Raw genomic sequence first — 14,978 nt, forward strand, 5'->3', positions numbered from 1 at the left:
ATGAGTATATATGCATAAGAGGATGATGCACGCCAAATGGCATTGTACACCATCTGTTAAAAACAGACTTATGGCCCTTTGTATCTTGAAAAAATGCTTTTTACTATAGGTACTTTTGTGTCCGGAGCCATATCTTGGAAGTTCTTTGGCGGATTTCATTGAAACTTGGTATGAGTATATATATGCATAAGAGGATGATGCACGCCAAATGGCATTGTACACCATCTGTTAAAAAGAGACTTATGGCCCTTTGTATCTTGAAAAAATGCTTTTTACTATAGGCATTTTTGTGTCCGGAGCCATATCTTGGAAGCGCTTTGGCGGATTTCTTTAAAGTGAATACATGTGACTAATCATGTTTCCAAAATGACACCAATGATTCCCGTACCCAATGATAAATGATTAAACATCAAAACATTTCCAGGTATGTCATGGCAGATGTTGTGTTCACTCTGCAACACTCTGAAAATTGAGCGTATGTAAACGTTGAATGTTTTTGTGGAAAACGCACGACTTATTAATTCACCTAAATAAATTGTGAAGGCTTAAGAACCTTCCTTTGTCTTAGTTTTGTGTTATTGTCCTCCGTCCGTCCATCCATCATTATCTTCATCCGTCCAATTTGCACCCATCCTCAAACAAAGCATATGTTGCGGGGGATACCTTGGGCCTTTTAGGCCCTCTTGTTTGTTTAAGTTTTGACCCGTCGAGTCGCGTTTGTAGCTTTTTCCGATTGTTTCGGCAACTGAACATACAACATCGTATAAGATCTTTTCTATAATGTCTTTCTTATCATTTAACTTCGGCTCACTTTGCGTACAATATGTTTAAAGCGTGTTTTTGCACGCTTTGCAGTTTTTTAGGACGCTCTCTGGGCTTGTTTTTTGACAGATAGACTGTACACGCCGCTTTTATGGAAAAAGTGCGCTTTGTTAAACAAACCCGATAACCATTTTATATAAACACCGAAATGATCTTTAATACGCAAAAAGAACTCAATAAAAATCTATACGAACCAATGTAAAAATAATATTCGTAACTTGATTTTGTAATTCTTAATAGTACGACAAGATTTTAAAATAAATATGTAACAGACTTGAAAATAATTCCTAATTACGAAACAGGTTTTTTTTTGGCTGGATTTTAAAGCCGAAACTCGGCTATGTTCCCAATCCCAAAAAGTAAACTTTTTTCCCAAAATGTGGCAAAAAAATGCGTATTTTATCTCAATTTTAATTCAATTACATCTAAAAAAAGTATTATAGGATTTTGTTCTTTAAATTTGAATGAGTATAAAGAGTTATGTCAAATTTAGTATTTTCCTAATCAGTGGACTTTTTGTGTGGAAAAAAAAGGCTAATGAATTTATTTTCCCAATTTCATGAAAATGCCAGTAAAATTCCCAATTCCAAAGCCATGGGCTATCTTCCCAAATGTGGAAATAAAACCTGCGAAAATAAGAGCTCTGTTTTAATTCCTGCAACCAGCCCTTCTTCTTAAGATCAAAACTATATCGATTTTGCTGAATATTTTGAGAGCCAATGTACCATCCTCTGTCAATTACAGTCAGTCAACCAGTTCAGAAAAGCCCGGCAAATAACGTTAATTCTTTTCACCACAATAATTTCTTTCGGGATTTAGTGTCAATGTGAGAAGATGTAAAAATAAAGTGTAAAATTTAATTTGCATGATAACAGGTTAGGCCAGACGGCATATGCAGTTTTTTGTCAAAAATAGCCAATTTAAGTTCACCCTTCAGAAAGTATTAAAAATCATTAAACTTACAGAATTAGTATTTCAAAACATTGTCATGGCATTTGTTTTCAATCAGCAAAAAGTTAATTTGAAAATAATAAAGCCTTATATAGCCATATGCACATTTCAAAACATAACTCATTCAATCAGTTGTGGTTAACTTTTTGCTGCATTTATCCCCCTGTAAGCATAACAGGGGTGTCAATTTTCCGGATTATTCCGGAAATCCGGATTTGAGCTGTCCAGGGTTGATTTTGAGGTGAATGTAAATCCGATGAGTTTGTTTAAGGCGGGTGGGGGTAGGGACAAAATTCTTTTAGTGCGGGATCATTTCAGAACGAATATTGTTATAGCATCGTCGGCATTCCGGACATTTGCGCTTGGTACCGATTTTATTTATTGATTTCTGATTGGTAAGCGGCTGGCACTTACATGAGCAGTAACTGGCTAAGTAAAGCACTGCAATATCATATTTTAAAACAATATGTTAATCAAATTATATATTGACTGCGTATTTGCTAGGTTACTGGTTACTGGTTTTCATTTTCTGCAGTCAAACGATATGCATATTTTATTTCATTTGTAAATGATGTATCGCCACATGTTTTCGGACAGTCGTTTTCGGATACGCTGGTTTGTCGATTTTAATTTAATTTCGAAGTTCTTAATATCATTTGTTTAGAGTGACAAATACACCTGCGGTGTTACGGATGGTTTGGTTTATAATATTTCGCATTGTACTCACCAGAAATTGCACCTAGAAAGACTATTAAAAAAAAGAACAATAAGCTAGGGCTCGGGGGGTTGGGCCCTCTCTTCCCTTTATCCTACGGCTTAATTTTCCGGATTTCAAATTTGGGACAATTGACACCCCTGCATAATACAAAAGCTTTCTTGCTAAAACTTTGTTTATTTATTCCTTTACCTAATGTATACTGTAGACACTTATCATTTTGTTAGCTCATCTATTTTTTGAAAAAAAATTATGAGCTATTGTCATCACCTTGGCGTCGGCGTTGGCGTCCGGTTAAGTTTTGCGTTTAGGTCCACTTTTCTCAGGAAGTATCAATGCTATTGCATTCAAACTTGGTACACTTACTTACTATCATGAGGGAACTGGGCAGGCAAAGTTAGATAACTCTGGCGTGCATTTTGACAGAATTATGTGCCCTTTTTATACTTAGAAAATTGAAAATTTTGGTTAAGTTTTGCATTTAGGTCCACTTTTCTCAAAAAGTATCAATGCTATTGCATTCAAACTTGGTACACTTACTTAGTATCATGAGGGGAATGGGCAGGCAAAGTTAGATAACTCTGGCATGCATTTTGACATAATTATGTGCCCTTTTTATACTTAGAAAATTGAAAATTTTGGTTAAGTTTTGTGTTTAGGTCCACTTTATTCCTACAGTATCAAAGCTATTGCTTTCATACTTGCAACACTTATTAACTATCATAAGGGGACTGTGCAGGCAAAGTTATGTAACTCTGACTGGCATTTGGACAGAATTATGGGCCCTTTATACTCAGAAAATTGAATTTTTTTTTAAGTTTTGTGTTTTGGTCCACTTTACCCCTAAAGTATCATAGATATTTCTTTCATACTTGGAACACTCGCAAACTATCATAAGGGTACAGTAAAAGGACAATATGCATAACTCTGGTTGTCATTTTTACGGAATAATGGCCCTTTTTTGACTTAGTAACTTTGAATTTATGGTTTGTGTTTCGATCCACTTTACTTCTTAAGTATCAAGGCTATTGCTTTCAAACTTCAAATACTTTCATGCTATCATGAGGTTACTGTACCTGGCAAGTTGAATTTTACCTTGACCTTTGAATGACCTTGACTCTTAAGGTCAAATTATTAAATTTTGCTAAAATTGCCATAACTTCTTTAGTTATGATTAGATTTTATTGATACTTTGACAAAACTACTCTTACCTGACATACCACAATAGACTCCACCCAAACCATCCCCCGTGCCCTTCCCCCCCCTCCCGATCCCCCCCCCAATTTTTTTGTTTAAGATCATCTCACAAATGACCACGACACACTCACACTATACCCCCCCCCCCCCTACCCACCCCAATTTTTTTTTTGAAACGGTTAAAACACAAATATTTATTTTATTATTTTATGTTTGAAATACCGTCCTACCATTGCACCCAAGAATACCCCCCCACCCCCCCCTCCCCCCACCCGAATCCTCCCCCCCCCCCCCTAATTTTTTTTCTTTTTTAAGATCATCTCACAAATTACCACCACACCCTCACACTATACCCCCCCCACCCCACCCCCAATTTTTTTTTTTAAACAGTTAAAAAACACAAATATTTATTTATATTATTTTATGTTTGAAATACCGTCCAACCATCGCACCCAAGAATCCCCACCCCCTCCCCCCCTCGAATTATTTTTTTTGCATTTTGCATTTTTTTCGCATTTTTTGGAAGATAATGTAATAAATGTCCACACCCTCACACTATACACCCCTCTTCACTCCACCCCTCCCTCCTTTGTTATTGAAAATGAGAGTCCCTTCACCTTTAAAAAGAAAATAGATTGTTTTTATTGGGGCATCATGGAAAATTATATACAAATTAATCGGAACTGCTGATTATCCGGAACTGGTTGACAAACTGTACATGTATATCTTTTCCCAACTAAAGCCGGTGGCCAGGCAGAGTGTCCTTGTATTGGTTATTTGATATTGGCTAATGAGAGCGCACGCTTTGCAGGAGCGACACTACTTGTAGGCAGTACAATACCTGCAGTAAAATCATGCAGATGAAGAGTGACATAATTGCCATAAGTGTTTAGTTTTGTGACAGTTTGTTGGCGTATTTTTAACCGCACTCATCAATCCATATGGTGTACACCTCAAAGATGAAATCTCAGCAAGTTACTTAGAAGACTGATGATGGCAACCGGATGTAATCCTCGTGGACATTGTGCATTTCATGCATAGTTTGCTCACAACATTTATGCGACTCGTAAAGTGTTTTATTGCTGAATTTATTTTAAAGCTCTAAATATTTTGTTGAATTCTTAAATGAGCATAATTAAATTTGTTATCTGAAACACCCTACGGAATTTTAATGTAACCTGACATGAATAAAATTCTAGCTTCAAATAAAAAGCACTGCAAGTATTTCGTGTTCCTTTGTTTCTATAAAAGCGTGCAAAAATTATGCAGACTTGTTAAATGTTTATTGAAAAGTGTGGATGTATTTATTGTTATATAAAAACAGGAACAGAACCTCAGGCAATTAGTTTAAACCTATTTATTTTAGCTCAATTGCACCGAATACCTTAGGCTTATTGAAACGCTCTCGAGTCCATTTCCTGGGCTTAGAACCAGTACTTGGTGTCTTTGGGAGAGATCTGAAGAATGCTCCCACAGTTGGGATCGAACCCTTGACCTCCCGGTTGCTAGGCGGACACCATATCCATTACACCAAGGCAACCTGTGAATATAATTATATTTGGGAATTTTTAGCTCCCATTTTGGAAAAATATATTCTTTTTTAGCTCGACTTATATATATGAAATAAATATAGTGGAGCTATCCTACTCAACCCGGCGTGGGCGTTAGCGTCTGCGTTAGCGTCTGCGTTAGCGTTAGCGTGCAAATGTTAAAGTTTTCGTACTACCCCAAATATTTTATTTTTCCCTTGACATATTGCTTTCATATTTTGCATACTTGTTTACCAACATGACCCCAACCTATAAACAAGAGCAGACAACTCTATCAAGCATTTTGTCATACTTATGTCCCCTTTTCCACTTAAAATATGCAGCAAATGTTAAAGTTTTTGTACTACCCCATTTATTTTCATTGTCCCTTGACATATTGCTTTTATATTTTGCATACTTGTTTACCAACATCACCCCAAGCTATAAACAAGAGCAGACAACTCTGTCAAGCATTTTGTTATAATTATTGCCCCTTTTCCACATAGAATATGCAGCAAATGTTTAAGTTTGCGTACTACCCCACTATTTTCAATGTACCTTGTTATATTGCTTTCCTATTTTGCATACTTGTTAACCATCATGACCCCAACCTATAAACAAGAGCAGACAACTCTATCAAGCATTTTGTCATAATTATGGCCCCTTTTCCACTTAGAATATGCAGCAAATGTTAAAGTTTGCGAACTACCCCAACTATTTTCAATATCCCTTGACATATTGCATTCATATTTTGCATACTTGTTGACCACCATGACCCTAACCTATAAACAAGAGCAGACAACTGTATCAAGCATTTTGACAGAATAATTGCCCCTTTTATACTTAGAATATGCATATTATTGATAAATCTATGTTAAAGTTTGACAAAACAACACTTACCTGACATATCACAATGCACTCCACTCAAACCATCCCCAACGCCCCCCCCCCCCCCCCCCCCCCCCCAAACCCCCCAACCCCCCTCCCCCTAAAATTTGTTGTGTTTTTTTCTTATTTTTTAAAGATAATCTATTAAATGATCACCCACCTACATTACCCCCTCTTCCCCCCCCCCCCCCAATTTTTTTTCTTATTTTTGAAAGATCATCTATTACTGTCAAGCACTCGAATAGTCGGGCGCGCTGTCCTCTGACAGCTCTTGTTTCTATAGCTTTATGGTTTGCGCTCTGTGTGTCCGTCTGTGAGTCTGTCACACTTTTCTGGATCCTGCGATAACATGAAAAGTTCTTAAAAAATTTACATGAAACTTGCAACATGGATAGATGGCAATATGGACAGTATGCACGTCATTTCATTTTGTTCCTATGTCAAAAAATTGTGGCTGCTATGGTAACAACAACAAAAAATTCAAAAAATGGTGGAATTTCTGACAATGGTGGAGCCGGTAGGAGACCATATTGCTTGACAATAGCCTTGTTTGACTTGTTTTGTTGCATTTTCATATTTCTACAAGGATAGACTAAACTCATAGCACTATACATATATTGAGTAACCACTTTAATATCTTTTCCTTTAAGACATATACTTAAATGTTTTTGACAGTTACATATTGAGAATGGAAGACTGTAAAAATGGTGTGGGCACCCTTTTCTATAATTTTTGCTATTTCTAGATGGATATGATTAATTTTGCACTTATTTTGTTGGATTTGCATGTTGCTACAAGGATAGACCAATTTCAGAGCACTTTATTGAATAGGCTCTTATAAACTGTTCTTACTAAATTTTCCACATAAATGATTGCAAAATTGGGCGCTAATTACCCATAAACAGTTGAATTTATTTATTTTTTAAGATCTTTTTATTAAATCGGAGAGTTAATGGCATTATATGTAATTAGGTCGGCTGTTTTCAGAGAAAACCTGAGGTATTGTTAAAGACAGCTCGCCTCAAAACCTTGACATTTGTCTCTAAAATCAAAGTGCTTCCACCTACAACCAGGGCTCGAAATTTACACTCGCACACTCGCAAAATGTGAGTTAAAAAAAGATTGCGAGTTAAGTTTTAAGCCACTTGTATTTTTTTGCGAGTAAAGAAATAGTTAAAAACACGTAATATTGCTAAATGCGCTAGATGTCGTGAACGCTAAACCGTAGGACAATTTATAGAACATCCGAATACCCATATGCGGATGCGCGCACCTCGTATGTAGACTGGTATACTTATAGTACAGATACGCGGATGGTATTGATACAAAGAACATGAAACAGTCGACTATTCACACCTGTTCATTAAACTTGAACAGACATGGCGTCAAAGCGAAAAATAACTAGTTTCTTTTTGCCCACATACGGAAATAACAATACGAAAGATAAAGCAAAGTTAACAATTGAGTTAGAAAAAAACACGGAAATTATATCCTTCTACAAAAACGCTGAAAAAGTGGGAAAAAGAACTTCATATAAAATTTAATTATGCAAGAATGTTTTTGATTTTGCTAGTTGGTATTAAAGCAGCTCGCAATGTTTTGCAAGTAGAAAAAAAGTTAAAATCAAGCCCTGCCTACAACTTTGAAACTTCATATGTAGGAGCACCTTGGTGAGTTCTACACACCACACCCATTTTTGGGGTCACTAGGTCAAAGGTCAAGGTCACTGTGACCTCTAAAAAAATAATTTTTCTGACAATCTTTCTTTTATTCAAAACTTCACCCGCAGCTGAGCGTTGGCAACAGTTATGCGGTGCTCTTGTTTTAGAATTTTATTAGCACTGTCTAATATTCAGATTGACATGATATTTGGATGTGCTCTATATTTACCAGTAACTGTTGGAAGGTGTACTGTGCTTTGGAACAGATTGTTTTTGTTTTTTTTTAAACCTAGCTCTAAAATTACCATTATCTTTTTGCAGATGGACGACTGCACAAAAGACCATTGCTGCTTAATTGTGGACACACATTCTGTGAGGCCTGCCTTCAGTCAATGGCAAAAGAAACAAGAAACCATTTATCATGCCCAACTTGCAAGGTACTAATTTTGAAGCTCACCTTATTGCAAAGTACTTTAACTTAGAAAAGGGTGATCTTTTGTGTTAAATAGGTCTTCTTTGTTGTCATTTGTTGTAAAATTGTGACTTTTCTATTGGATGATCTTTTACTTCAACACTGCACATTGCAGTATTAAACAATATTAGACAAACATTTTGGCTGTTTGTTTTATTTATGTGTGTACAGTTATTTTACATGTTCAATAGTTTTTGACATTCAATGTGATCATAATTATATGATATTAGTACTTCTTTATTTCATATTTTTGGAATTATGCACAGGCCTCATTTTGTGCAATATATGGACAACAATTTTTATGAAGGTGATTTAGATGTGTAGTTCAAATTAATTTTTTAAGCTCTCCTATTAACCAGGCGGCATTTAGCACTAATTCTGTCAGTCTGTAGGTCTGTAAATCCTGTCTCAGCTGTAACTTTGCCATATATTGATGGATTTTGAAATGTCCACATTCATAAGACAACATGTCACATGTAACACCTTTCTCGCTACCTCAAAGGTTCAAATGTCAAGGTCAGATGTGGAGGTCAAAGAACAAATGTTGCCATAAAAAAGTGTGAAAATACCTGTCTTAGCCATAACTTTGCAATATATTGATGGATTTTTAAATAACTTGGCACCAGTATTTACCATCATTTAATGACCTTTCGCCATATTTCAATGGCCAAGGTTGCAGTTAAAGGTCAAAGATTGAAAATGGAAAAACAAACAGCTTGATAATTATGGTATCAGATACTGTAAAACCATTAAATTTCGCGTGGTACGAATTTTCGTGTATTTCGTTGGTCCACTGAACCACGAATTCAAGTACCAACGATTATTTATACATTTTAATTCGAAATCGGTCATTTCCGAATATCATCTCCGACATTTTCTTGTGTTGTCAGTTATCAGAGATATTTGTTTTTGTAATAGTTACTTCACTTCAGTAGGTCACATTACACTACATCTATCAGTTTTTCTTTTTTTATTCATCATCTTTAATGTACGTTTTATTAATCAAGGTAAATAAATATGATAAATAGCATTACCAATTGTGGAGAAAAACGCAGTTTGCAGAATTATCATATATGTCAATATGCGCAAGAGCCATAACAGTTTTCACACATGTATTTTGGAGACCTTATCACTCAATTGTTTCTACTAGGGGACCGATTGCACTGAGAAGTGCAAATATTGTCAAAACAACATCGATGACAATTAGCGAGCAGGGACCCACAAGTGCGCCGCTTTATCACTCTTATCGATAATTATCGGCAATGTATGCGTCAGTGCACATTTGCCTCAAGTCGTGCTGTCAACAGATAAGCAGATTATGCTTTGTTATTACTCTGGTTGTTTTAATAAAAGTTTAATTATTATGACGGTCAGTCTTCCCCGAAAATTTTAAATCAACGAAATTACGTGTCAACGAATTAGTTGTTTTTCATTCAACCACGAAATTTCATACCGACGAATTTCTATACGTTTACAGTATATCTTTGCCATCAATGGGTTTTATATTAACTTGACACAAATGCAATCCATTATTAGAAGCAGTTTTGCATGTAACACTCATTTCGCTACCTCTATGTTCAAGGACACATTAATCTCATAAATGAAGGTCACATGTAGAGTTCGAAGGTAAAATAAATGTGCAATAAAACAGCTTGTCTGGACTGTAACTTTGTCATTTATCATGCTTTTTTACAATAAAATACACCGCTTTTGTGTAAAAGTTTCTACATTAAAGGTCAAGTTACCACAAATGACTACTATATCGTGTAGCACCTACCTCATTATCTTAAAATTCATGGTAACACTTACAGGTAAAAAGTCCAACTTTGTCCAAAACAGCTGTGTTTTACATAAGCAGAATTTCAAGAAAAAAAGTGGAATTTTCTGACATCTGTGCCCGATGGAAACATGCCTTCAGGGCTCTACATAGTGGTTTGATTGTCCGCAAACATACAAGATGATGTATCATGTAGACACAGAAATGTGATTGTAATCTGCCAAATATACAATCACACGTATGTAAGGTTACATGCCCTGTAGTATATGGCATGTATATGGGGCATTGTCTGTTAAAAAGTGTTTTAATGCATGTGCATACAGTGTTGTCCCACTTTGATGATATTTCGTATAAAAAAAGTCCCTTCTTAGCAAAACTCAAGTTTAGGCGGAAAGTTTCTACACTACGCACATGCAATAAACCTATTTTTCACAGAGCATGGCCCATATGTTGAAGTGTTGACCCTTTCAGACTGAGACCCCCCTATCCCCTGGTGAGAACAGTGTAAAGTTGCTGTGTCAGGACAGATACATGATGGGAACCGTCTTCCAAAACAACAAGAGCATTTTTGACATGTAAGCTATGTTTTCTGAGTGTATACACTGCAACTCCGTTACATCGCGATCCGTTATATCGCGCTGTCCATTATATCGGGAATTGGCTATGGCTCCCAAAAAATCTGGCAAGAATGATCACAAAAACACATTTAAAAAAAAAAAATTGTTGACAAGTTATAATCTGACAATATGCAAACTGCGATAACAACCGGTTCTGGCTAGTAATTGATCACCCGTTATTTCGCGCCTTATACTTGACACACAGTGAAGTGTGAAAACAGACCGTAAGTGACAGTGTTGTTTTAACACGGATTGAGTTGTTTGCAACACTTGAGTAAATAGTGTCTCATTCTCGATAATAATGTCAGTTTATTGGTATATAAAGTGCATTCTGTCTCTGTACAAGACTACTTTTTTTGTGTCCGAAATTGATGTTTTTGTTATATAATTTGTAAATAAATGTATGTGAATGTTTTACGTAAATGTATTTGTATGCATGTTGACCATGTTAAGGCCATATATATGTACATAGTCTTTATTGAATAATTCAACAAATGTAATGTCTGCCGAAATTTTGTTAGAACTGCGCATTCTTCTTGTGATGAATCTCGTTGTGTCTGTAAATATAAAATAAAAACAACTTTAAATTATATTGGTTTGTTTCCTGTTTCTTGCTTGAAACGGACCATCTGTTAGAGTAGATTCGAACGTTAGCACAATTACACTTGATACGTCTTCATACGTATATTACGCTTATCGACTTTAAATTATATTGGTTTGTTTCTTGCTTGAAACGGACCATCTGTTAGAGTAGATTCGAACGTTAGCACAAGTACACTTCATACGTCTTCATACGTATATTACGCTTATCGTACCTGAAAATAAAAATTAATAATGGCATTACAATTTCCACGGTAATCAAAACTTTAATTACGATATTACTTTTATACAAATACATATTTTGTTGTTGTTGTACAAAAGTACATGTAAAATTGGTTTGCAATTATTACGATACAAAGATAAAACAGCGCCGTACATAAAATGAAAACACCGATGAAATTTGACACATTCACTGCACATTAACTGCACATCAACTGCTTAACAACTAAGTCAGACATGTCTGGATTTATATCGCGCTCAGGATATATCGCGCTTGCGATCTTTGGACCCCATCAATCGCGATATAATGGAACTGTAGTGTATATGGTTTGTGTGCAGCGTGTTTTTTTTCCCAATTGGGAAAAGTAGCGGTACCAGCCCAATTGGGAAAATTGTGCATGAAAATCCCTGAAATTGGGAAAATTCACGTCATGAACAGAAGGCTTCATATTGAGATTTTTTGGACAGCAATTCAGAAATTAGTTTTTCCTAATTGGGAAAGTGCCCTTTTCCAGTACTTTATAAAGGTGTGAGTCTTTTTGTGAATTGTTTTAATTCAAAATTATCCCTGAAGACTGGATATCCCATTTATGTTACCAGAATGGTCTATACATATATATGCTAAAACTATTTATTCTAAACTGATACTACAAGAAAATTCAACAGTGCACAAAAAAGACCATATTTAAAATGTTGGTCAATTAAATATATCATGTTAAATTGTTTTATGGTAATATTATTCACTTGTCTTGCAGTGAAATGGTCAAGCTTAAAGAATCCACAAAGATGATCTCTCAAAAGAAGAAAAATACAGGTAGTAGTATAGCCGCTTATGCGATGAAGTGATTTAAAAAAAGTTTTAAGTGTCATACATCAAAACCTATTTCATGTCTCCTTTGTCATTATATATGGTTATAGAGAATGGACCACAACTCTGATATGCAATAAAGCAGACAATTGCCCATTTTGCCTTAGAAAATTCAGTTAAATGATGGACTGCAACATTCACATATGTTTGTCTCTAATACAGATATTTTTTTGGAAACTTCACATGTGTCTGGGCGGTCATACGCTACCTGGACAATAATGAAAGCTTTGGCAAGTGTGTAAATCAAATAAAGTAATTGTTATTTCTCCAGGTATGGTGGCATATAGCTGTCAGACCGTCTGTCCCTCTGTCCGTCAAGAATTCTGTTTCTGATTTTTTTCCTTAACCCTGTAAGATATTTACTTGATTTTTGGTATGTGAGTTTACCTGCATTAGTTACAGATTAAGATCAAGTTTGGATCTGGTCAAATTGATTTTTGGCAAAGTTAAGGCTCTCGGACTAAAGAATTTTCTTTAAAATAATAATTATAATTTTCTGAATTTTTATGCCTCTGGTAGGGTTGCATATAGCAGTTGAACTGTCCATCCGTCCGTCCGAAAACTTTTGAATGATGAAAGGTCAAGGTCAAGGTCATCCTTCAAGGTCAAAAGTAAAAAAATACTCTCCAAGGGAAGTAATAAGCTTTAAAAAGTAGATAATTTCCAAACATGCTGCAGGAAGGGTGGAATATAGCAGTTAAACTGTCCGTCCGTCTGTCCGAAAACTTAAACATTGGCCATAACTTTTGCAATATTGAGGATAGCAACTTAATATTTAGCATGCATGTGTATCTCATGAAGCTGCACATTTTGAGTGGTGAAAGGTCAAGGCCAAGGTTATCCTTCAAGGTCAAAAGTAAAAAGTAAAAGTAAATTTCCAAACATGCTGCCGATAGGGTGGCATATAGCAGTTGAATTGTCCGTCAGTCTGTCCGTCTGTCTGTCTGTCTGAAAACTTGAAAACATTAGCCATAACTTTTGCAATATTGAAGATAGCAACTTGATATTTGGCATGCATGTGTATCTTATGGAGCTGCACATTTCTAGTGGTGAAAGGTCAAGGTCATCCTCATACATGCCAGATGTCCCAATCTTGGCGGGACAGTCCCGCTTTTGGGCCCTTTGTCCCGGCATCCCGATATGAGACGATTTGTCCCGACATTCGTAAAAAACGATGTAAGGTCTATAGGTTCCCAATAAAATTCGCTATTCAAGCTCTGTTTCGCTAACACTTACCACCGCTAATCCCTTTATTGCCCCCGATTAACAATCTGACTTTACTTCTCGTGTGTACCAGTGTTGTTTATGACACCTTATCAGGGATTTATCGTCTAATTATTGATTTTATCAGGCATTCACACCATGGTGGTCTTCAAGATAGTGTCCGCTTATTGCTATTGATAGTTGTATTATAATGAAATAAATGTTGAAAATGTGTTTGTTTTTGTCTTTGTTTGAAAGATTTACAAAACAATTGTTTTGTAAAATTAACTCTACGTCATTAATGAGTCTTTTACATTCAATGTTTACTTCCAAAATAGCGGGATAATCCGAATGTGCAATATACCAAAATCACAACAAACAGTTCAATAAGTGATACCCATCCTGTCTAGTGTAATTGGGTGTAATTGTAATAAAAACAACGAGGTGCTATGCATAACAGTTTGACCCTACTCCAATTCAGCTAAAAACAATGAGGTGCTATGCATGACAGTTTGACCCTACTCCAATTAAGCCGCGACAATTGACAAGTAACAAACTGCACATGGATACATGCTTAAAAAATCATCGCAACAAACAGTAAAAGTGGTACCCATCTTGTCTTGTGTTATTGTAATAAAAACAACGTGTTGTTATTCATGACACTACCCCAATACAGCACCTGACAATTCACAATTCAGTTTAATCTGTGTATATACGAAAAAAACAAAATATGATTATTAACATTAGAGAAAAATAAATCGAGTAAAGCATCCATAGACTTCTTTTGTTCGGTAGATAGCTTACTGTAACCCGTACTTTCAGTGTACTGGATAGCCTCCCCTGCGTTAATGTTTGCCATTGAAAGTAATATAATGAGTATTGTTGTCGTAATGTTCCAGATTTTGTACTTTAAAAAGATGAATATTATCTTCGTTGTTTGCTATTGTCTTATTTAATAAAACTGTTATTTGTTATGTTATAGATTTCATGCTTCATAAAAATGTTTTATGTCTCGAATAAAAGTATCAAGAGTTTTTGATAGTACTATACTGACTAAAAGGTGGAATGATAGATCGTTTTAGGTGTCCTGCTTTTTGGTCAAATGTCCCGACAATCTTTTATGGAATGTCCCGCTTTGGACCTAAAAAATTCTGGCATGTATGGTCATCCTTCAAGGTCAAAGGTCAAATATATGGCTTCAAAGCGGCCGCAATAGGGGGCATTGTGTTTCTGACAAACACATCTCTTGTTTTTTTTCTTTGAAACATGGTAAAAAAATCCACAAATATATATTTCCTTTATTTTTGTAGGATCGTCCAACCATCCCACCCAAGCTATTTCTATTAAACTTGAAATAAAATCTTATTAGTTTGTTTTATGTCTTTACAAATATTCAATAAAGTGTGGAAAATATACCTGAACTCAGAATCATCTATAAAGTAAAACTTATTTAAAACAT

General features: G+C 35.5%; 1 protein-coding gene across 2 annotated transcripts in view; it reads left to right on the top strand.

Moving 5' to 3' along the window:
• The window catches only part of LOC127850272 (RING finger protein 17-like), a 121,783-nt gene that overhangs the window by 7,488 nt on the left and 99,317 nt on the right, over positions 1-14,978 (top strand). For both annotated transcript variants that reach the window (XM_052383165.1, XM_052383166.1), the window contains exons 2-4: positions 8,085-8,200; positions 10,484-10,587; positions 12,204-12,262. In XM_052383165.1, the coding sequence (XP_052239125.1) occupies positions 8,085-8,200; positions 10,484-10,587; positions 12,204-12,262 (279 nt within the window). The remainder of the gene's footprint in view (positions 1-8,084; positions 8,201-10,483; positions 10,588-12,203; positions 12,263-14,978) is intronic.

This window comes from Dreissena polymorpha, chromosome 11 (genome assembly GCF_020536995.1).
Source record: "Dreissena polymorpha isolate Duluth1 chromosome 11, UMN_Dpol_1.0, whole genome shotgun sequence".
Lineage (NCBI taxonomy): Eukaryota > Metazoa > Mollusca > Bivalvia > Myida > Dreissenidae > Dreissena > Dreissena polymorpha.